At 57.2% G+C, this 26,141-nt stretch overlaps 3 protein-coding genes across 4 annotated transcripts; all 3 read right to left on the bottom strand.

Annotated features, from left to right (window-relative positions):
- Positions 1-142: 142 nt before the first annotated feature.
- On the bottom strand, positions 143-6,451 carry LOC138818557 (protein cornichon homolog 2). Its single transcript, XM_070009451.1, has 6 exons — positions 6,096-6,451; positions 1,974-2,042; positions 1,528-1,575; positions 1,150-1,262; positions 903-1,046; positions 143-777 (listed from the first exon to the last, which is right to left on the bottom strand). Exons 1-6 carry the CDS (start codon positions 6,174-6,176, stop codon positions 750-752), a joined length of 483 nt encoding a protein of 160 aa, XP_069865552.1. The 5' UTR covers positions 6,177-6,451; the 3' UTR covers positions 143-749.
- A 597-nt stretch (positions 6,452-7,048) lies between these two features.
- Positions 7,049-16,292, bottom strand: LOC138818791 (ras-related protein Rab-1B). Its single transcript, XM_070009909.1, has 6 exons — positions 16,178-16,292; positions 14,546-14,618; positions 14,162-14,257; positions 13,966-14,061; positions 8,544-8,675; positions 7,049-8,448 (listed from the first exon to the last, which is right to left on the bottom strand). The coding sequence occupies exons 1-6, from the start codon at positions 16,189-16,191 to the stop codon at positions 8,254-8,256; spliced, it is 606 nt and encodes a 201-aa protein (XP_069866010.1). The 5' UTR covers positions 16,192-16,292; the 3' UTR covers positions 7,049-8,253.
- Positions 16,293-16,908: 616 nt separating this feature from the next.
- On the bottom strand, positions 16,909-25,938 carry LOC138818732 (kinesin light chain 2). 2 transcript variants are annotated; one of them, XM_070009805.1, is made up of 16 exons: positions 25,821-25,938; positions 24,820-25,121; positions 22,559-22,789; positions 22,385-22,454; positions 21,648-21,870; positions 21,083-21,170; positions 20,895-20,996; positions 20,640-20,813; positions 20,441-20,540; positions 19,635-19,684; positions 19,469-19,536; positions 18,948-19,056; positions 18,699-18,857; positions 18,500-18,624; positions 18,231-18,288; positions 16,909-17,835 (listed from the first exon to the last, which is right to left on the bottom strand). In XM_070009805.1, exons 2-16 carry the CDS (start codon positions 25,069-25,071, stop codon positions 17,752-17,754), a joined length of 1,893 nt encoding a protein of 630 aa, XP_069865906.1. In that variant the 5' UTR covers positions 25,072-25,121; positions 25,821-25,938; the 3' UTR covers positions 16,909-17,751. The 2 variants fall into 2 exon arrangements, with proteins under 2 accessions (XP_069865906.1, XP_069865907.1); XM_070009806.1 differs by having other exon boundaries at positions 24,820-25,086.
- Between the last annotated feature and the right edge of the window lie 203 nt (positions 25,939-26,141).

Genomic DNA, 26,141 nt, shown 5'->3' with positions numbered 1-26,141 from the left:
CTCCTCAGAGACTTGCCAACTTATAAGGCAACCTGGGCAGACAGGGCGGCTATGCTAGGGGTTTAGCTTGGGCTCTTCCCTCCACAGTCTCCTGTCTCACCCACATTTTTGTCCAGCTGCCCCCCACAGAGCTGGGCCCATGTGTTTGCAGTAGTTTATTCATATTTTGTCACAAATGGCCGGGGAAGGGGTGCCGGACTCCTCCAGGCAACATAGAAAATGGGTCCAAGAGACAGGGTGGGTTGGGGTTGGGGCAAGTAGAGACAAGGAGCTAGAGAGAGCCTGGGGGGGAGGGGGGAGGGCAGACTAGGGGTGGGGCTGCCCCCTGTTGAGCCTGCTCATTCCCAGTGCAGATGCTCCCCCACCGGTAGGGAGAGCCTCAGGGGAGGGGTTGATAGGTAGGGGCAGCCCAGAATTTCCAGGGTCAAGCTCCGCTTCGGTGGCAGAGCCCAAGTTTCCCCTGAAATGAACAAGGCCGGAAGTCCCACTCCTTCCAGGACTGACTGCCATGCCTGAATGAGGGCTGGCAGAGAAGCCCCTGCCCCTGTTTAGAGCTCCGCCTGGCCCTAGTCTGAGGGGAAAGGATCTGAAGGCGGGGGGGTCCCCGCAGCAGCAGTTTGGGGAATGGGGAAGCTGGAGGCACCAGTGCCCCTCAGTCCCCGGGGCTGAGGCCTCTGTGGCCAGGGGCAGGGCTGGGGGTGCACAGGCGTCCGGTCCGTTCTGGGCTCGCTCCCTGGCCGGCTTCCCCCTTAGAAACTCACCAATGTATAAACCATACTGTGGAAAGACAAGGCAGTGAGCCTGAGCCCGCAAGCGCGGCCAGCCTCCCACCCACACCCTGGCCGTCCTCAGTCCTCCAGGGATTGAGACACCCCTGGCCTGGCTGGAGGCTGGAGCCTCACCTGTACAGGTAATAGAAGAAGGAGAGCAGGTAGAAGGCGAGTTTGCACCAGGACTCCTTCTGGCAGTAGTTGAGGATGTCAGCATTCATGATGGAGACCGCATCATACATGACCTCAGAGCCATCCGCGGGACGGTGGAAGTACCTGGAGGGCGGGGAGAAGGCCTGAGTGCCCGCAGGCCTCTGCGGCCTGGCCTTCATCCTGCCCCCCACCTCCATCTGTCTCCCCAAGCATCTGCTGCCCTCACCTCCAGAGGTGGTAGAAGAGGAGGGGGATGTTGAGGCCTAGGGTCACCCACTCTGCTGCACACAGAAACATCAGACAGAAGAGGCCATGGATGGAGTATTCTGGGACCACCAGCTGGGGGGAATGAGGGGGAAAAGTCAGCGGTCAGGGGCCAGGGCAGACCAAGGCTTCAATGGCAGAGGGGAACTGGGATTTGGGGGTCGGGGTGGGGATGGGGGCGGTGACCAGCCCAGCAGGAACTCGGGACTGAAAGGCCTCTGGCCTCCCATGACGTCCCAGGTGGCAGGGTGGATCAAACAGTCCCCAAAGAAGAGGCTGTGGTCCACGGTGTGGGGGCAGCGCCGGCTGAGAGCCTCTTGCCCCCCTCCCTCACACTGACCTTCCTCAGGAGGCAGCAGATGCGTTCGATGTTTTTTAAACGCTCGCGCTGTGGGGGAAGGAAAGGGCCATGATGGGAGTGGCGGAGGACCAGGCGCTGGGCACCTCCACCGCCCCCGTGTAGCCGCCAGGGGGCGCCAGAGCATTCTCTGCAGGGAAGCAGCCGCGCTGTCCCCATGACGACCGTCGCCATGGAGGGGCCTTCACCCGCGTCTCTATGGCAACGGCCCAGAGCCTGGCAACGGCCGCCCCATCAGGAGGAACCCAAGCCCAGAGCCCGAGCCAGGTGTTTACTGGGGGCGGGGACAGAGGGTAAGGGGCTGGGCCATCAGTCCCCCACATGGCAAACCACCCCCCTGCCTTCCTCAACCCCATTCCCACCCTTCCCGCCACAGATGAAAAGACAGACGGACGGACACACCTCTGCACAGCACATGTATCACTTACTGCCCGCGCTGGGTTCCCCTGGTCGATGGGGTTCTTGAAGTCGGTCCGCAGTTCATCAAAGGCTATGATCTGGGGAAGGGGTGTATACCCATCAGGGTGGGAGTAGGAGCCGATGGCTTCCAGTACCAGTCCTTTATATGTGGGGTCAAATGGAGCTTGTTGCAAAGTGGAAAAAATGAAGCCCAGGGAGGGGCAGAGCCTGGGCCAAGGTCACTCAACAGTCTAGAATGGAATCTTACGTCCTACTGCCTAGTTTTGGACCATGTCTGCTCTATTAATTTCCTACACAGCCCAAGACACGGTCTCCTCTCCACTGGGCCCTGTGCTGAGTACTGGAGACTTACCTCCCTAGAGGCTGGGGACATATTTCCTGTCAGGATTGGGGGAGGAGAACTCAGAACTACATTCCAGGTGATCGGGGCTGTGGGGTACAGGCAGACCCCTTTCCGGGGTGGAAGGGTTCAAACTGACTTTGAGTAGGTGTTTGGTGAACAATGGAAGAAAATTAGTCTAAGCAGTAGGAACAGCAGATACAAAGGCACAAGGATTGAAAGAACATTCAGGAAGCTGTGCGTTCATGGAGTTTGGTTGTGAGGAGACTGGGAAAGACAACTCAAGGTGGGGTGGCAATACCAGCAGACTTCACATGGATTCCCTCTGAAGCCAGACCCAATGCTTAGACTTTAACACAAAAGTAATGGGAAGCTGAGCACCGGTGGCTCACGCCTGTAATCCTAGCTACTCAGGAGGCTGAGATTTGAGGATCATGGATCAAAGCCAGCCTGGGCAGGAAAAGTTCATGAGACTCTTACCTCTAATTAACTCCCAGAGAACTGGATGTGAGCTGTGACTCATAGTGGTAGAGCTCTAGCTAGCCTTGAGCAAAAAAGAGCTCAGGGAACAGCACAGCACCCAGGCCCTGAGTTCAAGCCCCATGCTGACAAAAATAATAATGGGGAGCCATTGGGAGCTGTGAGACGGCAAGGCAGCGTTTGTTAGGTCAAGTCTTAGCCTCTTTTAAGGTGGCAGACGAAGGAAGACACCCACCCAGTGGGCTTAATGAAGTTCATGGATGCTTGCAACAACCTAAGGACTTAATTGCTAGTATTAGTTTCATTTCTTTTGTATGTGTGTGCCTGTGCCAGTACTGGGGCTTGAGCTCGGGACCTAGATGCTGTCCCTTAACTTTTTCACCTTAAGGCCGGTGCTCTACCACTTTCGTTTCAGCTCCATTTCTGGCCTTTTGCTGGTTAATTAGAGACGAGTTTCATGGAATTTCCTGTCTGGACTGGCTTTGAACCATGATTTTCAGATCCCAGCCTCTAGAAGTAGCTAGAATTACAGGTGTGAGCCACGGGCGCCTGGGTTATTTTCATTTCTGTTTTGCAGATGAGCAAGCTGAGATAGAGGCCGAAAACTTAGTGGTAAGCAGGACTGTAGCCCTCAGTTAGGGGTACTAACTGCTTTGTCATACGCAGGCTAGCATAGTGGAGGACTGCAGGAGAGTCCGGGGAGGAGTTCATGGTGGTTGAGTGAGGAGGGCGGTAGCAGATGTAGTCTAGAACTCTCAAGCCAGGCTCCAAAGGGGCATACTTGGTAGAGAGGTGAAGGCAGAGGTGCCCAAGGTGCCCCCATTGTGCGTGTCTGGAGGACAGTGTCCTCACAGGTGGGGGGGGGTCCCTGAAGAAGCAGGTGTTTGAGGGGCCAATGAAAGGGTTGACCAAGGGCAGGGGAGGAGCTAGCAAATGACCTGGAGGAGGTGGAATAGAAGAGGAGCCTGCTGGGGTCCTCCCCTTCAGCTCCAGCCCTAGGATGAGGCAGCAGGCCCCCCACCCCCAAGCATCCCGGACCCCAGACGGCTCGGAGGGAAAGAACATGGGCTTCCTGGAGGGAGCTGGGGCCATCTGGAGCCCCTCCCCCAACTCCTCATTGATCTGGGCAGCTGCCTGCCTGCTAGGCACAGCAACAGGGTCCAGCAGGGAGCGGAAGGGTGCCGTCTGTCTGCCCCCGAGCTGGCACCACCAGCGTGCGCTGGCACCACCAGCGTGCAAGCGGGTGTCGGGCCTCCCACCCCCCAGGCTGCCTGGCGCTGACTCAGCGCCCCCCTCCCCCCGGAACAAACAATCCCCCACAGTGACAGCTGACACGCATCATTCACTACCAGGGTTGCCTAGCGACCAGTGGGGTCTAGACTCAGGTTTGGGATGGCACATGTGCACTGCCCCCCACCCCCCGCCCCGTCCTTGAAGGGAAGGATCACATCTCCTATCCCTACCCCCCTGCCCCCCCCCCAAGCCGACTCACTCTGGAAATCACAGTCTGTAAGCCCCCTGGGTGAAGAAGCAAGCTTGGTAACAATGCCTTGCTAAGATCACCCGGCCAAAGAAGGCTGAGCAAGCCCAATGCCTCATGTAGTAGGCCCTCCACAGGCCCTCACACACATAGTAGGTGCCCCGTAGTTGCTGAATGAACACAGGTGTTACTCCAAAGCATAGGCCTTCTGCTTAGCCTGGCAATCCGCGGGGCTGAGTCCCTTCCTTACGACTCCTTGATTCCTGCTGCCACCCAGAGCCTGTGTCCATGCAGCTGTTTAATGGAGGGCTTCTTTGAGAATCCCGATGCCAGGGACTCCCCCTCAGAAAACTGTATGTGGAGGCTGCTTCTGGAATTCCAGGAGCTGCTTGGCCTGTGTTGTCTGACCTGTGCTGCTCCCCCACCCCCCTCCAAGTTCCTTTCATTCCTATGATAGAAGCCTTCCTGCTCCTGCCCTGCAGGTCTGTCCCAGGCCCAGGACTCGGAGAGCTCAGCATGAAACTGTGGGGAAGGGAGAAGGGAAAGACAAGCAAGGGGGAGAAATAAGACCCAGAGAGAAGCATGGCAGGGAATGATGGGGCTGAAGATGGGGTGTACCATTTGGAGGTGCCTGCAGGGGCTTGCTCCGCACACAGTAGGGGTGCAGCAGAGCGGAAAGGAATCCCATTCTGGTTAAAGAGAACGGGGGACTGGCAGAGACATGGGGAGAGTTCTGGAGACGCAAAGAGCAGAGGGAGCAAGTTCCGGGAAAAGAGAGAAGTACCGAGAGAAGGAAAGAGGAAGGAAGGAAGGAAAGAAGGAAGGAAGGAAGGGGGACAGGGAGAGAGCTTGGAGCTAGGTAGGAGGCCCCTCCAAAGGGCATGGAGGATCAGAGGTGAGTGCAGGTGTGCGCAGAGGCTGACAGCAGCGGCAGAGGCCTGGTGGGCATCTGGTGGGGCAGCAGCCTCAGAGGGGAGGGGAGAGCTGTCCCCAAAGAAGGCCGGTACTTCTCCATAGTGCAGTGAAGGGGGGCAGGAAGAGGAGGCTTTTGAGGAGAGGGCTCAGGAGGGAAAGGAACCCTCTCTAGCGGGGGGGGGGGGGGGGAGGGGGGGGTACCCAGGAGGAGGCGAGCCAGGGGCATTCCAAAGCAGGTGTGAGGCTAGGCTAGGGTGAGGGCAGACCTGGGGGGGGAGGGGGATGCTCAAGACAAAGAGGATGTGGGGGCAGGAGCGGAGGGAAGCGGCAAAGTGGAGAGGAAACCTGGGGGTTGTATCCAAAGTGAGCAAGCACATGGGGTCCAGGTTTCTGATGGTGCTTTAGAGCCCTTCCTTGCTTGGTCAGGAAGGGGGCTGGACAGGGAAAGGGTTAATGGCTCTGAGATGTGCGGGTCCTGTAAACAGATGCAGTTGCTATAGCAACCGGCACCATCACTCTGGCTGGAAAAACCCACAAAGGGGGGGGGGGTTGGCAGCAGACAGACAGACAGACTGCCCGACCGACAGACGGGGGCGGCTGGATTGGGGAGAGCAAGAGAAGGAGCAATAATTCCAGAATTCCACCCTGCACCCCACGACTGAATGGGCAGAAGTGGGGGTTCAGGGACCTATTGACATACCCACAGACAGGCGGGGGCGGGGAAGGAAGGGGGGCCCGGCAAAGGAAGCCGACTACAGGGGGTGTGAATGGGGGCGAACAAAAGGCCACGGGTAGGGGATGGCGGGGTGGAGGCTCCAAGTATCCCCGGGGCTCTGAGACCCCTCGGCCCGGCCCCCTCCTGCCCCGTGGGCCCCCTGGTCCCCCACCCCGCCCCCAGCCCGAGCCCAGCCTTACGTGCCAGATGACAAAGAAGATGAGGGAGGCGCACAGCACCAGGGTGAGCATGTAGCAGAACGCGGCGAAGGTGAACGCCATGGCCCCCGCGCCTGGCGGCGGCCCGGGGGGCGCCAGCGCGGGGTCCGGGCGCAAGGGGACGCCCCCCGGCCCGCGTTCAGGGCCGGTCGGACATGACCCGCAAGACTCGGGAGACGCGGGCGGCCCGGCCGGGACCGGGGCCGCGGGGCCGTGGGGGGCGCGGGGCGCGGGCCGGGGAGCTCGGGGGGCGCGTCCGCTGCCGGCTGCCCGGGCCCCGATCGCACATCCTGCGATCCCTCGCCCGCGGCTCCCTCGCTCTCCAGCCCGCGAAGCCGGCGGGGCGGAGCCGGGGGCGGGGCTGCGCGCAGCGGCCTCGGGCGGGGCTGGGGCTCTGTGCGCCCCGCGCCCCGCCGCCTGTCGGGTCGGCCCGGCCCTGCGCTGCCCGCCCCCCGCCCCCGTCAAGCCCAGTTTCGGGACACGTGGACCTGGACCCGTCACGCAAGCTGGCCGCCGCTTGGTCCGGCCGGGCCCGCACACCGCGCCCACTTGGCGGCGGCTGTAGGTGTGAGGCCCGGCGGGCGCCGCCGCGGTCAGGGCACCTGGCTGGAGGCCACGGGAGCTGAGACGGCCAGGTCCGAGGGCCTCGCGGGCTCCTGCCAAGCGCGTGCCCTGCGCCGGGCCCGGGGGTGCTGGCAGCGGCTCCCCGGGTTCTCGCTGATGGCCGCGTGCCCGCCTCCCTCTGACAGATCCGTGCTGGGCCCTGGGGGACGCGCCATCGCGCAGGCCTCCCGCTCCCCGGCCCGGTATGTGGGTCAAGGGCTTTCACCTGCAACTTCGGGACACAGCCCAAGCCAGGACCCCCGTGCGTGGTGTCCGGTCCCCTCCCCCCCCAAAGACAGACCCGGACCACAGACCACACTCGGCCAGCACACTTCCTTGCAAAAACCCTTGGCTCGTCCAAGGGCCAGTGGAAATTTATTATTTTTAATCCTTTTCCGTCTTTCCCCAAGTGGCTTTTCCTTGCAAAATGCCTGACATGACACCAGAGGGGAGAAGGGGCCCCTCAGGGGCAGCCCCGGGGGATTTAAATACAAGCTGGAGGGGAGGACAGGGCAGGCGTGGGGGGACAGGCAAGAGACAGCACTGAGGGACATGGCTTCTTAGAGACCAACGGTTGGTTTTCTGCAAGAAGCAGCTGTGCTGAAGGGCAGAGGCCGGGATCCTGGGCAGGAAGAGATGGCAGAGACACCCCCAATGCTGGGAGGCAGCCCCACTCCCCCAGAGAAGTAGCGGTGGAGAGGCGGCTCTGGCCCTAGGCTCTCAGGATGAAGGAATAAGCCAGAGGCGCTGCCTCAGGGAAAGGGCGATGCTGGCAAAGTGAGGGTTAAGGCTGGTGCCAGGCCTCTGGCACGGTGGGCCTTCCGCCTCCGCCTGCCTTGGGGACAAAGGGGCACGGTGGGCAGGCCTCGCACGGGCCTGGCTCTGGCAGGGCAGGGGGAGGCAGGAGCAGGCTCCCTGTGTGACGGAGACACAGGCCCAGCCAGGCTGCCCGCCCACCTACCTGGCTGTGCTCAGACCCCACCGCAGCTGGACGGCTCAGGCTGTGAGTGTGGGAGGGGGCGGGAGGCTGGGGAAAGGCTGGGCTGCTGGGGCCCCTCAGCCACCATGCCCATCCTGAGGTCTGGCCCAGGACCCTGGGTTTGGGCTCCTGGACACCGTGGCCACTGAATGCAGCCAGGGGCGGCAAAGGCCAGGCAGGCCCTCAGCTCCTGGGAAAGGGAGAGGGGAGGAAGGAGAGAAACCCAGTGCAGCATACATAGAGGTGGGGAGACAGACAGTGGAGCCCTCATTCCAAAGGAAGGTGCGTGGAGGAGCATCTTTTCAAGGTACCTAGAGGCAGCAGCAGAGCAGCCCCCCGTGCCTACCCCAGCCACAGGTCCTGTATGTTCTCCCTTGGGGGCCCTGACAGAACCGGGGCTCAGGGCAGCAGGCAGATGGGCCAAAGGGAGATGGGGAGCCCAGGACGCCCCAAAGCCACAGACTCAAATGCCCCAGGAGAGGGAGAGGCATCTCCTGCGCCCTCTAGGGGCATCATCTGGAGAAGGCATTCCCTCCTGTCCCATCCCAAGGGCCCCTCCTAGCAACAGCCACCGCTAGCTGGTTTCACAGGGGTGCTGTCGATCTTGAGGTTGGGCCGTTCACCCCCGGAGGCCGCCCCTGGCCCCATCCGCTTTTTGATCTCAGCAGCCATGGTCATGAACGCCTGCTCCACGTTGGTGGCATTCTTGGCACTTGTCTCCAGGAAGGGGATGCCCAGAGAGTCTGCAAACTCCTGCCCAAGGGAGAGGAGAAAGAGGGAGAGAGAGGAAGATGAGGGATACAGCCCCTGCCCCCACCCAGCCCCTCAGCCTGGACAAGCCTGCTCACCTTGGCTGTGGTGTTATCCACAACCTTCTTGGTGGTGAGGTCGCTCTTGTTGCCCACCAGGAGCTTATTGACATTCTCGCTGGCATAGCGGTCTATCTCCTGCAGCCACTGCTTCACATTGGCGTAGGATTCCTGGAGGGCCCAGAGTCCGGAGTTACTGAGCTTCCAACTTTAGTCCCCCCATCCCCTCCCCAGGGCCTCAAAGAACAGGCCTCTCCTTTGAGGGAGAGGCACTGAGCTCGGAGACCTGAGGAAACCTCCTCGCCTTTAGCCTTTTCTCCTTACGGGATCAAAGAAACCTAGCCCCCAAAGTTGGGTACCATGGCTCATGCCTGTAATCCTAGCTACTCAGGAGGCTGAGATCTAAGAATCATGGTTCAAAGCCAGCCCAGGCAAAGAAAGTCTATCAGACTCTTGTCTTTTACCATCAAAATGCCAAAAGTTAGAGCTGTGGTTCAAGTGGTAAAGTATCAGCCTTGAACAAAAAAGCTAAGGGAGCTAGGTGCTTGTGGCCCATGCCTGTAATTCTAGCTACTCAAGAGGCTGAGATCTGAGGATCACAATTGGAAGCCATCCTGGGCAGGAGGGTCTATGAGACACTTATCTCTAATTAACCACCAAAAAACGTGGAAGTGATGCTATAGCTTAAGTGGTAAAGCATTAGTCTTGTGCAAAAAAGCTCAGGGACAGGGCCCATGCCTTGAGTTCAAGCCCCACAACTGACAAACACACACACACACACAAGCTAAACAACAGAGCCCAGTCCCTGAGTTCAAGATCAGTACCGGCACAAAACTAAACCAAAATCAAGACAAAAGATCAAGCCAGGCACTGATGGTGCATGTCTATAATCCCAGTTACTCAGGAGGCTCAGATCTAAGGGTCATAATTCTAAACCAGCCCAGGCAGGAAAGCCCACAAGACTATCTCCAATTAACCACCAAAAAAGCCAGAAGTAGAGCTGTGGCTCAAGTGGTAGAACACTAGCCTTGATACAAAAGCTCAGGGACAGAGCCCAGGCTCCAAGTTCAAGCCATAGGACTGGCACCAAAAAAATAAAAAAAATGCTCAGCATAGCCCAGCTGCCGGCCAGCAGCCCCAACATTACACAGCTGCCTAAGCCTACAGGGTATCCAGTGCTGCTGCTGTCCTTCCTGGAACCTAAGTCTAGGGCCTAACCACATATAAGACATCAGGCGAAGGGCAGACAAAAGGGGAAAAAGGCAGAGGACATGCAGGTCAGTGAGAATTACCAAGCCCCACAGTGGTCTTACATCCATTTAAGGGTTTTGAGGGTCTTTTTTTTCCTTGTTGGTTGTGGGACTTGAACTCTGGGCCTGGGTGCTGTCCCTGAGTTATTCAGTTCAAGGCTAGCACTCTACCACTTGGGCCACAGTGCCACTTCCGGCTTTTTCCGCTTATGTGGTGCTGAGGAATCGAACTCAGGGCTTCATGCATGCAAGGCAAGCACTCTACCACTGAGCCACCTTCCCAGCCCTGAGGTTTTTGTTTTGTTCAATGCTAGGACTGAATTGAAGGCTTCACCCAGGCTAGGCTGAACTCCCTGCCACGCCATCCCTTTAAGTCCCATGGGAGGAAGAGGGTCTTCACAGCGACCGTTAGGAAATGGGCGTCCCAGGCACAGAGCTGAACATTCATTCTACTTCTGGCACCAACCGTCTCCTCAATGGGGCACAGATGCTGCCAGCAGCTCGACATCCCAGACAAAGGCCGGCACTCAAGCTCCAGCTGCTTTTCCTTCTCTGAGGCACACTGGGCTCTAATGTATACTTCCTGTCGTGCCCCAAGCCGGGCTCTGTGCTGGGTGCAAAACGGGGAACTCAAACCAGGGCCTGCCCCAAGGCATTCAGGGAGCAGTTGAGGAACAGAGCAAAACACACTCTACAGTAAGATGGTTAGAAGCCAGGGAGGGCCAGGACTGGTAGCAGGGGAGGAGATAGCTGGCAAGCAAGAGGAGTGGGGAGTGGGAAAAGGGGGCTGCTGCAGACCCTGAGGTGGGAAGGCCAGAACTCAAAGGATCTCAGCTTGGCTAAGACCGGAAGAGCAGCGGTTCTCTGACGATGAACAGCAGACTAACACTTGTGGTCTGGAAAGATTTTTCTGGGCACAGTATGAAAGCAGACCAGCAAGAAAATGGCGACCAACTGGGAGATGGTTAGAATAATCTAGATCTGTGCTAGAGAATGTGGCGGGGGGGGGGAGGCTGGGAAGGTGGCTCAGTGGTAGAGCATTTGCCTTGCATGCATGAGGCCCTGGGTTCGATTCCTCAGCACCACATAAGCAAAAAGAAAAAAGCTGGAAGTGGCGCTGTGGCTCAAGTGGTAGAGCACTAGCCTTGAGCTGAAGAGCTGAGGGACAGCGCCCAGGCCCAGAGTTCAGGCCCCACGACCCCCCCCCCCCCAAAAAAAAAGAGAATGTGGCCGGGAAGCAAACAGGCTTGGAGTCAGGCTCTGCTGGGTAGAACCCAGGCTCAGTCAATTACTGTGTAACTTTAGGCATGTCACCTGACCCCTCTGAGTTTTAGTTTTCTCTATTATATAAAGCAGCACCTCTGGCAGGGTTTTTGTTTGTGCAAGAGAATGAATGCAGGCCCGTCTCAAAACAAGTGCTTAATTAGCAAGAGCTACTATTATCCTCATCACTGCTATTATGAGGGGACAGATTTGAGATGATGGGACAGAATAAAGGGGCCTTGAGGCTGATGGGAAGGAAAGTTTCTGGTCAGGCCCATAGGGATGACATTACAAAGATAAGGATGTAGGAAACAATGTGGGGAGAGATGGTGAGCCCAGGCTGGGAACAGCTGAGTTCTGCAGATGGTCTGAAGCTCAGGGGAGGTGTCCAAGGGCAGAGAAGGAGTTGATTAAAGCCAGGAACACTGGGCTCTAACTCTGGCCATTCCTGATGGAGAGACATTACATAACACCTCTTCAAGTTTTTGATCTAGGAAGCACAGGTACGGGTTAAGATTATGAAGACATACGTAGATGCTGATGGCTCATACCTGTAATTCTAATTATTCAGGAGGCTGAGAACTAAGTTTGGCTGTTTAAAGCCAGCCCAGGCAGGAAAGTCCATGAGACACTTATCTCCAATTGTCTACCAGAAAAGTGGAAGCAGAGCTGTGTCTCGGGTAGAGTGCTAGCCTTGAGCAAAAAAGAGCTCCAGGACAGTACCCTAGGACCTGAGTTCAAGTTCTATGACCACCAGCAGGGCACCAGACCACAACAGGGTAGATGTGGGGGGAGGAAGGGCTGGGGCCAGGCAAGCTGGGCACCTGTAGCTCATGCCTATAATCCTAGCTACTTAGGAAGCTGAGATCTGAGGATTGCAGCTCAAAGCCAGCTCAGATAGGAAAGTCTGTGAGACTCCAAAAGTGGAGCTGTGGCTCAAGTGTAGAGGACTAGCATTGAGCAAAAAAAAGCTCAGTGACAGAACCCAGGTCCTGAGTTCAGGCCATAGGGCTGGCACAAAAAAAAGGGTGGTGCTGGGGCTGGCAGAGGGCAGCTCAGCAGTAGGTTGCCTGCCTAGCAAGTGTGAGGCCATAAATTCAAACCCCAGTACCACCGCGACCACCACGACCACAAAAAAAAAAAAAAGAAGAAAGAAAGGCAAACATTATGAAGTCTGCAAGCTTAAAATACGGAAGAATGGTTTCATGGTTTTTGTTTTTTGGTCAGTCTGGGTCTTGAACTCTGGGCCTGGGCACTGTTCCTGAGCTCTTCAGCTTAAGGCTAGCACTCTACCACTTGAGCCACTGCACCACTTCTGGTTTTCTGGTGGTTTACTGGAGATAGGAGTCCCACGGGCTTTCCTGCTAGGCTGGCTTTGAACCATGACCCTAGATCTCAGCCTCCTGAGTAGCTAGGATGACAGGCGTGAGTCACCGGCGCCTGACTGGAAGGATGGTTTCTTTTCTGATGTTGTTTTTTTTTGGGTCCGGTCGGGGGCCTGAACTCGGCCTGGGCGCTGTCCCTCAGCTCTTCAGCTCAAGGCTAGTGCTCTACCACTTGAGCCACAGCACCACTTCACCTTTTTTCTTTTTGCTTATGTGGTGCTGAGGAATCGAACTCAGGGCCTCATGCATGCAAGGCAAGCGTTCTACCACTGAGCCACCTTCCCAGCCCCTGGAAGGATGGTTTCTGATGCCACTACTGCCAGGAACATGTGATTGAAGACACTGCAGTGAACATGGGGTGCTGGACCTCTGCTCACACAGGGCTCAGTGCTCCCTTACTTTCTTGTCTAACGCCTTCTAGTTGCTTGCTCCCTTCAATGTCTTCACACAGGAAGCCACAGCCCTCACACACAGGTTAACCTCTAACTAAAGCCCAACAAAACACAGCGCTTAGGGGCTGGGAAAGTGGCTCAGTGGTAGAGTGCTTGCCTTGCATGCATGAGGCCCTGGGTTCGATTCCTCAGCACCACATAAGCAAAAAGAAAAAAGCCGGAAGTGGTGCTGTGGCTCAAGTGGTAGAGTGTTAGCCTTGAGCTGAGGAGCTAAGGGACAGCACCCAGGCCCAGAGTTCAGGCCCCATGACTGGACCCCCCCCAAAAACAAAAAAATAAACAAACAACAACAACAACAACACAGTGCCTAGAAGGTACAGAACCGGAATGAGATGCAGGGAGGGGAGGCGTAAGGCTTGGTTCTGCCAAGACCCTTCATCAGGGCCTCAGAAAGCTCCATTTCTGTGACTGTTTTCCTTGTAGAATGAGTCAGAGTACAGTCTCCTTTCCAGGAAGCAGGGAAAAGATGGAAAGCACAAAAAGAAGCAAGCAGCAAAACCTAAGCTTAACAAGGTGTTGGTGGCTCATATCTGTAATTCTTTCTACTCCAGAGTCTGAAAGCTGAGGATCACAGGGCAGCCAGGGCAGGAAGTCTGTGAGACTTATTTATTTATTTTGAGCTGGTCCTGGGGCTTGAACTCAGGGCCTGGGAACTTTTCTCCAATTAACCATCAAAAAAACTAGAAGCTGTGATTCAAGCAGTTGAGCACTAGTCTTGAGCAAAAAAGCTACAAGACAGAGCCCAGGTCCTGAGTCCAAACTCTAGTATCTGCACAAACAAACAAAATCCCCTAATGTTATCCGTATACTGTGGGCTCATACCTATAATGGTAGCTAGTCAGGAGATTGAGATCCGAGAATGGAAGTTTGAAGCCAGCCTAGACAAATCATTCAGACTCTTATCTCCAATTAACCACCAAAAAGCTGGAAGTGGAGAGGTGGTTCAAGTGGTAGAACACAAGCCCTGAGCGAAAAATGCTGAGTGAGACCACTAGGCCTGGAGTTTAAGCCCCAGTACTGGTACAACAACAACTACAACAACAACAATTACAACAACAACCACCCTTCAAGGTTGAAGAGGCAAAGATGGAGAGGAGAAGTTCAGTAATACCTGGTCAGTGACGTCATACACCACGATGATGCCATGAGCTCCCCGGTAGTAGCTAGAAGTGATGGTCCGGAACCGTTCCTGACCAGCTGTGTCCCACTACAAGACAGTATGGAGAGGGGCAGGTCAGCCCAATATAAGCCCCATCTTCTCAATGCACATATTTCTGTCTCAACATCTAGAGGAAAGCCACACTCACAATCTGAAGTTTGATGGTTTTGCCATCCAGCTCAATGGTTCGGATCTTGAAGTCCACCCCGATGGTGCTGATGTAGCTCTCTGTGTATGTATCATCCTGAAAGTTTGGCGCCAGTGAAGTGGCCTGAATGAACGGGCCTAAGGCCCATTTGGAAAGCCTCTCCCCCCACCCCCAGCCTCCTGCCCTAGATGGGCTCCTAACCCTCAAGGCCCAGCTCTGAGCACCCCAACTTGCCAGCCCTGTACCCTTGTTCTGGCAGGACCTGAAACCTCCTGCTTCGTCCCCAGGTCTTGTACCTACTATGCCCCCAGGGACACCTTTCTCCCTCCCAGCAGCAAGCCAAGACCTCAGAAGGATGGTACAGGGAAGGGGCTTCTTACTCACAGCAAACCGAAGGAGCAGGCATGACTTGCCTACACCCGAGTCACCAATCAAAAGCAGCTTAAACAGGTAGTCACTGGAAAGAGAGGATGGGAAAATATAAAGGAAGGGAGGGAGCCCACCTCATCATCTTGGGGTTACCACTACAGCATCCCCCCACACTGAGTCATGCTTTGGTTTGGTGCTCACCACATCCACCAGACCTGAAAAGAGAGGGTGGAGCCCCTCACTTGCAACAAGCTAGCCCACAGGGTCCTCAGTCTGCCGAGTGTGCATTCCCACTCTATGGAGAAGGAAACTGAGGCACAGAGAGGGAACTGACTTGCCCAGAGTCACAATCAATGAGGTAGCAAAACCGGATATCCTTCCCTGCTTCCTGGTAAGATTCCACGATTCTATTCAGGAGGTGTTATTTTGGAAAGCCACACTCTGCCTTGTGGTGTGTGTAGGGGAAGGCCCAGAAATGGATTCTAGGGCCCAGCCCAAAACTACCTAGAGAAAAATCTACCTGAAGAGCTTGTTATAAAATCACCAACCAGGGGCAATCCATGTGTGGCAATAATAGCACTTAATACTGAGCTGTACTTCAAATGCATCCTCACATTAAACCCTCACAACAGTTCGATGAAGGCAATGTTATGATTTCCAACTAATGAGGAAACCAGGAGTTAAGAGAAGGGAAGTGACCTGCCGTGTTACCCGGCTGAAAACTCTAAGAGCCTACTGCTTCCTTTATTTCCCCTTCCAATCCTGCTGAGGTTCACTCTTCTCCAAGGGAATCTGAGGTGTGGAGCTGGAGAAGAAAAAGGAAGTGGCAGAAGAGGAAGAAGGCAACTGATACTTGGGGAAAAGTAGAAATGCAAGGCATGAGATGAGGGCCATAACCCGCAGCGAGCTACCAAGAAGTGAAGCATTTGAGGAGCACAGAATCGTCCTGCGTGGGGAAAGCAAATTCTACATTCACCTAAAGTTCTCTGGCAATGTGACAGCGGAGGGAAAAGGGTGAGAAGGTGGCGCTGGAGGCCTGAGTGAAGGTAAGAGGGCAGGAAAGGACAGACCGCCGGAGAGAAGAGCGACCCAGGCAAGGGCAAGGCGGCAGCCCTGGAGAAGAGGACCTGCAGGGGATGCGAACCAAGGGATTCCTGGGGTCTTTGAGGGTCTGTGCCAGACCCTGCCAGTTCAGAGAACTGTGTCCAGAAGAAAAGCAAGGGCAGAGAAGTTCACGACCCAACCGAAAGTGCCTGAGTCTTAACTCGAAACCAGAAACTGTTGAGAGGCTCTAAATCACCGGGTTCGTGGGACAAGCAGCGGGGGAAACTGAGGCCTGGGGAGAGTGGAGCTGCTGGTGGCCCGACCGAGGCCTACTAGACCAGTATCTCGGGCTTCAAGTGCTGCCCTTCGGGGTTGCCGCCTGTAGGCCCCGGGCGCCAGGAGTAGGGGTGTCGAGCTGGGGTCCTGAGGACCCCCCAGGAGGAGGGGCAGAACCCGGATGTGAGGGGGGAGTCAGCGGAAGAGAGACCCGGATGTGGGGGGGGCGCCGCGCAGTTCTGACCCAGGCCAGACAATCCCAGTAAGCGTGCAGCCCCGCACTCGGGATCGAGGCTGCGCCGGACGGCGCGGGCGGGGCTCACTCACTATTCGGGGTTCATGGCGGCGGCGGCGGCCCGCTCGGTGGCTCCCAGTCAGCTCTGCTCCGCCTCCCGTTCCAAGATGGTGGCCGCTCCGCCTTAGACGCCCCTCCCGCATCGCGCAGGCGTAAACACTCTCGACTTCGGTCGTGCCGCGCTGCCTCCCGGAACTTGTAGTCTCTCTCGAGTGTCCAACTTACTCCCGCCTGCGCAGGCGCAGCCCGAGGAGCGCGAGCGGTCACGCGCCCGAACGCTGGCGGCGCGCTGCCTTCTGGGGCCTGTAGTCCAATCTCAGAACGGATGAAGGGACTGCGCTCCGAGCGCTCCCACCCCGGCCCCGGAGACCCGGGCTCGGCACTTTCCACTTCCCTCGAACAGAGGGCTGCCATCCTGCCCCGTCGACTCGAGGTTGTGAGCACTGACGTGTGTATTAGCAGGACCAGTAAAAGTTCACTTCTCCAGGGTTATTCCTGTGCTGGGCACCTTTAAGTCACCCGCAGCTCCAGGCTATCACCACTAAACTGGTCTTGTACTATGGGGCCGAGCTCATCAAAGGCCGCACTCTTGAACCCCAAAAGCGAAAGCTTTAGGAGAAATTCCGCACTGCTGGTGCCTCTAAACACTTCCCAGGCAGGGGTACAGAACTGGTTCCAGCATCGCGGGGCAGGACTTGGTGCAACCCCACCCCAACCTGGAGACGCTGGGGGCCTTGGGCCTCCGCTTCAAAACCAGCCTGGCTCAGATTCAAACCGTCTTTATTTCTACAGCAACATCTGAAAATAGAGAGCGACCGCCTCACCCCACCTCTGGGGCAGCCCCTCTTGCCACTGGAGGCCGTCGCTGGCCCTGGCGAGAAGCTGCGGGCATGGGAGGCGTGGGGATGGCTGGACATGGCGCCCTGGGCGGGGCCAGGCCGTGCCTGGGCAGGAGGGGCAGTGCATATGGCCGGGGTGCAGCGCAGGGCCCGGCGGGGACGGGCCAAGGCCCTCCGTCCTAGGGCACAGAACCAGGCTGGGTGGGGCACATCTCTCAGAGGCCAGGTGCACCCTTTGGGGAGGTGCCGCTCTGAGAATATCGAGCCTGGAAGATACCACCGCGTGGAATGGGAGTGATTAAGGCCTGGGTGGTACCACTGGGGAAGGACGGGGCTAATGGAGGCCCGGACAGTACCGTGGACTGAGGGAAGGGACACGGCCAATAACTTATTTCTCTATATACAGAAGCAACGGCCGGAAGGGAGGCAGGAGTGTCGACGGAGGGCAGATGCTTAGTGTTCTTGACTCTGGGGTCTGGGGTAAGCAGGCCATGAAGGGGGAGTCTCTATCTTGGGAGACTCCAGTCAGCCACTACCACTGACCCCCAATCAGGAAAGAGGGGGCCCTGCTGAAAGAATAAATAAGGGGTAGAGCTGGAGCGGGCAGGCTCGGCCTCCAGGGCCCAGGCTGAGATGACAAGGGAGGGGTTACCCTGAGATTGAACAGAAAAAACGGGTCCTTGGGAGAGACGGTGGGACAAGCAGCAGGCCCATGCGCAGGGCTGGGGTCGGGGGGTGCTGGGTAGATTCTGGCTGCCCCTTCAGGATTAGCCCACAAGGGAGCTTCGTCGGGAGAGGTCCATGGAGCTGGAGCTGAGGGTGCGGCTGTCAGAAAGACCTGTGCCTCCAGGCTGTGGGCAGAGGGGCAGGAGTCTCAGCTCCATGCTGCTGCAACTGTGTTCCCTTCCTCAGTCCCAGCAAGGCCCTCATGGAAGCCAAATGGGAATCCCAGGGACTGGGCAGAGGCAGAAATGGCCGGAGGCCACTGCTGGGCTTCACTCCTGCCACCTCCACAGTTACTGTGTTGGCATTGACAGATTATAATTCCACCCCAGGGCAGGGGTTGTGGGCCCTTCTTCTTTCTCCCTGCTGTCTGGCCCAAAGCAGACTGGGATGGGGACAGACTCATTGCTGGATGATGAGACATGTCAGAAGCTGAGCAGCAACATATGTAGATGTGTGTCCCAGGGCTCTGGGGCGGGGCCTGGGCCTGGGCTACCTAGTCCCATGTACCCCAAACCCCTACCTGGACTGGCTCTTCCACACTCTTGTTGAGGAAATTGAGGGAACTGGCCCGCTTCATCCTAAGGGAAAAGAATGTCTGAGCACTGCCCGTGGTGGGATAGGGCGGGAGTGGGGGAAGGCTGGGGAGGGAGAGCAGAGAAGGGGGACAGACTTGGTGGGAGTAGACCAGAGAGGTGGGGAGGTCACGTGGGGCCAAAAGGATACACTTGGGTTAAGAGATGGCCTGGGGTCATTGGGTCTGGAGAGGCTTACCCTAGGTATGGGGCTCACCTGGGGTTAGGGGGCTCCTGGGGACCACCCCCTTGTAGCTTCTTCACCAGCATCTCACTGCTGCGTCTTAGGGCATCCCGGAGCTTTCCAAAGGAGCCGCTGCGCCGTAATGAGCCGCTGCCATCCTATGGGTGGCAAGGTTGTCTCTAGGCCACACTGGCTACACTAGCCCCTGGCCCATCCTGGCCCTCACACTCACCCCGCTCCACTCAGCTGCAGGCCCCGCCTCCTCCGGGTCCGACTCAGACCGAGGCCCTGAACCTCCAGCCACATCTCGGCTGCTCCGGCGGTCTCCTCGCCCACTACTGCCATCCTTCAGCAGTTCTACCACCTTGGTCTGGCTGGCAGGGTCCAGGCCCTGGGGAGGGGTCAGAGAACATCAGATCCTGACTGGAACACATACTGGGCCTCACAGGTCCCTGCCCACCTCTCCGGCACGAAGCCTCACCTGCTTGCGGCTGCGGCTAGCACAGTCCTCCAACGTATGTGCGGCCTCCAGCTTGCCCTGGCGCCGGTACAGGGCCCCCAAGCTGCGCAGGGTGGTGTTGACTGTGGGGCTGTGGATGGATGTCAGGATGGTCTCAAACTCTGTTTCCTCAAGAACCAGGGACTACATAACAGCCAGCCTACCCTGGGCTCCGAGGAACCACCAAGCCAGCTAGAATCCAGCCCCTTCCTTGTATATATCCCAGCGTATGCTAGACCCACTGGTCTCCCTAAAGGACTGGAAATCTGGGCCCTCATGGGATGTTGCCAACAGGATCAAAAGCTGGGAGACCCAGGAGAGCATCATGCTGTTCCCAGTGCAGAAAGCCCTCCTGGGACAGGTGGCCTGTGACCTGGGCCTTGAATAATGAGTTGGCAGAGGAGAGGTTCCAAGGGTGAGATGATGGAGTATGGAGCTTGAGCCTCCCCAGGGAAGATGCATTTCCCCATTAACAATCTACCCTAGCAGTCTGCTGACTTTACCTGTCAACCTTACAGGCCTTGTACCAGCTACCGTATTCCCCATAGGGGCCGCTGTCCCGGCGCTTATCCTGGGGGAAATAATGGTTGCGGGAGGTGGGAGAAGCTCTCCCTCCCGTCCACATATCCCAGCCTCATACCCTCCCCCAACACCTGCCCACTGAATTACCTTGCTCTCCTCCCGTTCCTCTGCATGCATCCAGATGGGTTTATTGTCCCCTGGAGGAGGAGATAGGACAATGTCACCAGCCTGTTTCTTCAGAATAGGCTGGCCACAGCAGCACCCAGGAAGGACCAGGGTTGGGCTTTGTTGAATGAACAAGAAACAGACTTAAAACATCATTGGCCCTCCTCTGGACACACAGAGAACAGGCCTAGATTGAGTAGTTTGTAGATAGGGTAGGACCACAGACAAAATACAGAGCCTTACACACCTTAGGCCTGTAAGCCCAGGACTCTGAGGAGGCTTGCATGACAGGCCAGGTTCTGAGAGATCAAGAGGAAATGACCAGCCGGGCGCTGGTGGCTCACGCCTGTAATCCTAGCTACTCAGGAGGCTGAGATCTGAGGATCGCGGTTCAAAGCCAGCCCGGGCAGGAAAGACCGTGAGACTCCTATCTCCAATAAACCACCAGAAAACCGGAAGTGGCGCTGTAGCTCAAGTGGTAGAACACTCGCCTTGAGCTGAAGAGCTGAGGGGCAGCGCCCAGGCCCAGAGTTCAAGCCCCACGGCCGACCAAAAAAAAAAAAAAAAAAAAAAAAGAGGAAATGACCAAGGACCACAAGGCTGTTTCCTAGGAGACCCCTAGAGTGTGCTGTCAAGATACATGCCAGTCAGGGCATGTTACATGTGAAGCTGAGCCACCAGCCAGATTCTAGGCACGAGGGCCTGCTTGGTTGTGGTAGTGCTGTGTGTTCATGGGGGAGGGGCCCCATGCTGGATATGCCGGAGGCATGTGATGATCATGGACTCACCATTGACAGAGCCAAACTCCTTCTCATGAGCCCGGGTGAGGATTTCCTTGTACAGGATCTCTGCATCCTGGTATTTGCCCTGTTTCAGGTAGCAAGAAGCCTAGAGGGGTAGAGCCAGGAGGGTGAGCAGGATGCAGGGAGCTGAGCTTACTCCTTCCTCCCCGCTGCCCAGCCTCCCTCCTGCCCCACCGCAGTGCACCAGGTTGTTCTTGGTCTTGGCCACATTGGGGTCATCGGGCCCAAGGCGTGTGGCATAGATCTCCAGGGCCCGCCGGTAGTAGTATTCCACCTCTTCGGCTTTGCCCTGGTTCTGGCACAGCAAAGCCAAGTTGCTGAGCTGCTTGGCCACATCTGGGTGAAACTTGCCTAGGACCTGGGATGGAGGAGTCAATGGCTGGGTTCAGAGTCGCCTGGATGCCCTGCTTGCCCCACCCACAGCCCTATCTGTTCCCACCTTCTCCCGGATCTCCAGTGCCCGCTTGCACAGCGGCTCTGCCTCCTTATATTTGCCCCGCTTGCCATATAGAACGGCCAGGTTGTTCAATGTTGCAGCCACCTGCGGGGTGGGAGAAGGAAGGCACCTGACTTAGGCCACAACTAGGGGGTAAAGGTATCTTTCCCATCCTCTAGTCCTTTACTCACAGCTGGGTGGTCCTTGCCCAGTGTCTTCTCCCGGATGGCTAAAGCATCATTGAGCAGGTGGGCTGCCTCCTTGTATTTATTTTGGTCCCTAGGAGTAGATATTCAGAGATGCCCTTCAGCCTGAGGCCCAGTTCCAGGGGACAGTAGTCCCCTCAGCCACTGATGAGTGGGCATATGCGATGATTCATGTGGGTAACCTAGCTGCTCACCCTCCAAGAGCCCAAGGGAAATTGAGTAGGTTACTCTACCTGCTGAGGTCCTACCTCATGCCCATAGTTCTAAGCCATGCACAATGAGTACCCAGTGCCCAGGCTCACATCACTGCCAACAGAAAGCCTTTCCAACCTTGTGTTCTAACTCAACTTTTCAAAGCCCCTGCTCAAGCCTGGGTGCCTAGAAAAGTCACGCTGACTTCTCAGGACCCTGGCATCCTCACATGTCACCTTTGATACTCATGTGTGAAGCTATTTCTATCTAGATCCCAGTCCCTTCTCTCTCCACTCTCAACTGATCTTGGAGCCCAGGGCCCAGGAAGGATCTTCAAACGTGGGCAGAGGATCCTCACCGATAGACCAGGGCCAAGATGTTCAGCATGGTGGCCACATCAGGATGGTCGTGGCCTGAAGTCTTCTCCAGGTCTTCTAGCGCCTGCTTGCAGAGGGGAACAGCCACTTCGTAGCGGCCCTGGGAGGCGTACTGGATCACCAGGTTGTGCAGAGTGCGAAGCCGTGCTGGGATCTCATAGCCCCCGTGCTGGGCTGCCACATCCCCTCCTCCAGGGCTGGGGGCTACAGGGCCAAGGGCAGATTAGATCATCTTTCCACTGGACAGTGTTGGCACATGCCAGCTTGCCCTGAGCAAGTCACTAACCATAATGCTTATTTCCCTGTTTATAGGTCTGGATTTCCCCATAGAGAGTGGGTCAAGTCACAGTTCCAAAAGCTGTCTGTACCAAAAGCAAGTTCCTTACCTCCAAGACTCAGCTTCCCACCTGTGGGATGGACTCCCATATGTGTTTAACAACACAAGTTAAGCAAGTATTGCTGGCTCAGCCCTATATTGCAATGGTCAAGCCTGCCCCTCAGAGTCAGCCCAGAGAGGAGCTAGCAGCAGGTCCAGCACTCTGAACCGTGATGTCAGCTCCTGGCAGAGATCAGGGGTGTGAGATGTAACAGGGAAGATCTGCCTTTTACATTCTAATGTGCTGCGACATTGTGAATGGAAACAAGCAACTTCTGGGTCCCAAAGTCCAGGACTCATATAACCCTTTTCCCCCACCCAGAGCCAACTGTCCATCTGCACCTGGGCTCTGCTCATCCTCGTTGGGGAATAGGTCGTCCAGAGAGTCTTTGGGGACGTCACTCTTCTCCTCCTGGGAAGGAAGACAGGGTGTCAAGAAAAGTGACAGATGACCCATGGACCAGGTGGGATTAAGTGTTCCCTACCACCCCGGGCCTCTGGCTAGGGTGGGCTCACATTTGGTGAAGCATCCTCATCCAGCTTGCGAATCTGGCTCATGAACAGCAGGTGCTGCTTCTCCTCCTCCAGCTGGGCCACTGCCTGCTCACTGCGCTGCAGCTTCTGCTGCGTCCCCGCCAGCTCCTCACGTAGCCACTGGTTCTCTTGCACCAGGCGCCGCACCTGAGCCCGCAGCTTCTGCTTCTCTGACTCCACAGCCCCCAGGTGGCTTGATAGTGCCAGGATTACCTGTGCAACCAGCCAGATGAACATCAGAGCCCTGGCCACCCCTCAGCCTGAAACCCCGGCCTGGGCCTCCAGGGACGAGTGAGAAATCAGGCCTGGCCCTGCTTGGGAAGGGGTGCTGGGCCTACGAGTTCTCCCACCCTCAAGGAAGACTCCCCACCAGGTCCCAAACAGACCACAGTCCAGAGCTCAAACTCAGGTTAGATTAACCTGAGAGCCATGAGTGAAGAGATCCCTGAGCTCCCAGAATCTCTCTCCCCTGGGGAAGCCACAGCCATTATGCCACCCAGATAGGGCTAGCAGTTACTTAAGAACCATACATGGGCAAAAGGCTACTGAAAGACACCCTAGCATCCAGCATCCTCTGCCTTCTGTACTGCTGATTCCCCTCCTGAGCTTTCAACCTCTTCTTGTCTTAGAGCCTTGGCATGGATGGGCTCCACACATGGAATCCAGGTTGCAGGGTCATTTCTTCCTCTTTCTAGTCATGCCCTTTGTTCTTCTCCAATTATACACTGGGCTTCACTGTCAGCATGCTCCATGTCGTCCTGTTCCCCACACCTGCAATGTAGTGGCCTTCCAAAAGGCCCAGCAGTCTAGGACTCTACAATCTCTAGTTGATTAGCCAATATCTTTTTTAAAAAATTTTTTTTTGGGGGGTCCAGTTGTAAGGCCTGAACTCTGGGCCTGGGCGCTGTCCCTCAGCTCTTCAGCTCAAGGCTAGCACTCTACCACTTGAGCCACAGCGCCACTTCCTGCTTTTTTCTTTTTGCTTATGTGGTGCTGAGGAATCAAACCCAGGGCCTCAGGCATGCAAGGCAAGCGCTCTACCACTGAGCCACCTTCCCAGCCCTTGATTAGCCAATATCTTAAGTGACAGGTATTTTCAAAACTACTAGTGTTAAATGATAGAATGTGCCCAGGCAGTGGCTCTATCAAGATCTGAGAACAAAGCTTTTTCCATGGGGACTCTTTCCAGCCCAGTGTCCTCCTAGTATCTCATTCTGCATATAGTCCCTGCAGCCCCAAAACTAGACCACTCAGTTCTCTCATCCTTGACTTTGCATAAAGCACAAGTCAGGGAAGTTATGCTGTCCTCCTTTTCTCTCCTTACTTCATTCCCAGGTTCTGCTGGGCCTACCTCCAAAACATCCTAGAAACTGATTCCCTTCTTGCCACTCATGGCTATCAAGTTAGTCCAAGTTGCCATCTCTCAGCTGAATTCATGCAGTGGCTGCTTCCCCACTCACTACCTGCTTCCATCTGTAACTCACTAACCTTTATTCTCCAAATCTCACAAAGGAAGCTTTTAAAACCCAAGTTAGACCAACTATGTCACCTTCCTGTTTCAGAGTCTTCCAGAAAAGGATACCTAATTTCCTGAGAATAAACCCCATGAACTGGTTCCTGCCTTCTGTTCCTCTTCCCTGTGCCATGAAGCTCTAGTGGCTCACTTCCACCTCAGGACCTTTCCATATGCATCTTTTCTCTCCCCACCTCCCCGACTTTAAGGTAACATTTCACAGTGTAGCCTAGGCTGCATCAAACTCTTGTTCTGCCTCATTGTCCCAAGTGCTAAGATTACACAAGTGTATTACCACATCTGTTGAGGGCAGGAATCTTGTTTATCACTCACTTTATCTCGTTGGATCCTGCTTCCCTAGCATGAACACACTGCTTAGCACATAGCAGACATTTGATAAGTTAGTTTAACGAATGAATGGATGAGTGAGTTGTAGGGGAGTATTTCTTTAAGAATGCCCTTCCTGTTCGAGGCTATTTGGTCTCCTGTTGAGCAGGGGGAGTGGGGGGGGGGCAGTGGGGCCGGGAGCTCTGTGTGGGAGTGCCAGTGCTCCAGGTCTCCTGGGGCAGAACTGGGAAACCTCCAAAACGCCTTCTTTTCTTTAATGTATTTATTTTGGCTCTAACATGGGCTTCCAAGGGCTAGGTGGTTCCCAGCTCAGATCCTGTTTCTATACAGTTACCGGGACTCCTCTGATGACCTCCCAGCTCAGTGCTCCAGACTGACCTACCTGAGCCTCCCCCAGCCCCAGCTCGATGGCTTCCAGAGAGCGGCGCAGGAGGATGCAGCGCTCCTGTGAGCCTGGCTCAGCCTCGCCGCCGCCGCCGCCGCCGCCGCCGCCTCCCTCATGAGAGGCCAGGGGAGCCAGTAGGGCACGATGCTCTCCGCGTAGAGTCTCCAGTCCCTGGATGACAGCCTTGGTGCCCAACACGATTTCATCTTGGCTCAGCTTCTCCTCCCGCGGAAGCACCATCGTGGCCATGGTAGTGGCTGCCGCCTGTGAAGGCAGGGGAGGGCAGGCGGGCGCCGGGCCTAGGGCCACACCGCCGTCCACCCAGATTAGGTAAACACCGGCTGTCCCCGGACTCCTGTCCCCAGGGTGCCCGGGTCCCCGGGTCCCCCAGACGGCAGCTCGCACCGTGCCAGCCCTCGGCCTACAGGGGGCGCGCCAGCTTCGTCTCGGCCAGGGAGACGCAATGCGGTGCGGCGGGCGAGGCTGGATCCAGATTCCGCCCGGGACCCCCGGCTCTGGCCAGCTGAGGTGGTTCAGTCCGGGGGTTCCCAGGGACTCCCGGAGGCGAGACCCGGAACACCAAAGGGCGGCCCGGGGCCGCCGGGGTCCCTCCCGGCGGCGCCTCCGGCCCCGAGAGCCCCTCCCCCCCGGCCGGCCTCCGCGGCCCCCTCCCCCCCGGGCCGGCCTCCGCGGCCCCCTCCCCCCGCAGCTCCCCCCGACCCGCCCGCGGGGCAGCCGGGCGAGGCTCTCGGGTTTCTGGACCCAAGCCGCGCCCACGACGACCCCTCCCATAGGCCGGGGCAGGGTCCGGCAGCCCCTCCTCAGAAAACGCCAAGCTCGTCCCCGCGCGCCCCCCCGCCCCCCGCCCGCGTCCCCTCCCCACAGGCCCGCTCCCCTCACAGGCCGCGCCCACGACGACCCCTCCTCTCGGCCCAGCCGCGGCCCCTCCCCACTCTAGGGCCTGACCCCCTGTCCCGACCCAATCAGCCCGCGCCGACCTGCGCCTGCTGCTCAGGCCCGGCTCCCGCTCCGGCTCGGGCTCCCGCCCCGCTTCACCCCGACCAGCCGCGGTGTGCGGGTCCCGCTGCCTCCATCCCGCCGGCTTTCCCAGAAGCACCCGCGCAGCCTTAAAGGTGAAGCCACTACCTCGGCGGTGTCGGAGGGGGCGAAACACGCTCCAGTGGGCCGCTGGTTGCCTTAAAGGAGCGCGCAGGCCAGGCCTGCTCCGGGGGAGGGGCGGGGCACCGGGAGAGGGCGGGGCCGCCGAGGACCTGGGGCGTCGGCTTGCCCCAGGCGCGGGGTAACCCACCCGAGCTCGG

This window comes from Dipodomys merriami, unplaced genomic scaffold (genome assembly GCF_024711535.1).
Source record: "Dipodomys merriami isolate MVZ:Mamm:240054 unplaced genomic scaffold, mDipMer1.0.p SCAF_78, whole genome shotgun sequence".
Classification (NCBI taxonomy): Eukaryota; Metazoa; Chordata; class Mammalia; order Rodentia; family Heteromyidae; genus Dipodomys; species Dipodomys merriami.
This window is presented reverse-complemented; position numbering and strand designations above follow the sequence as displayed.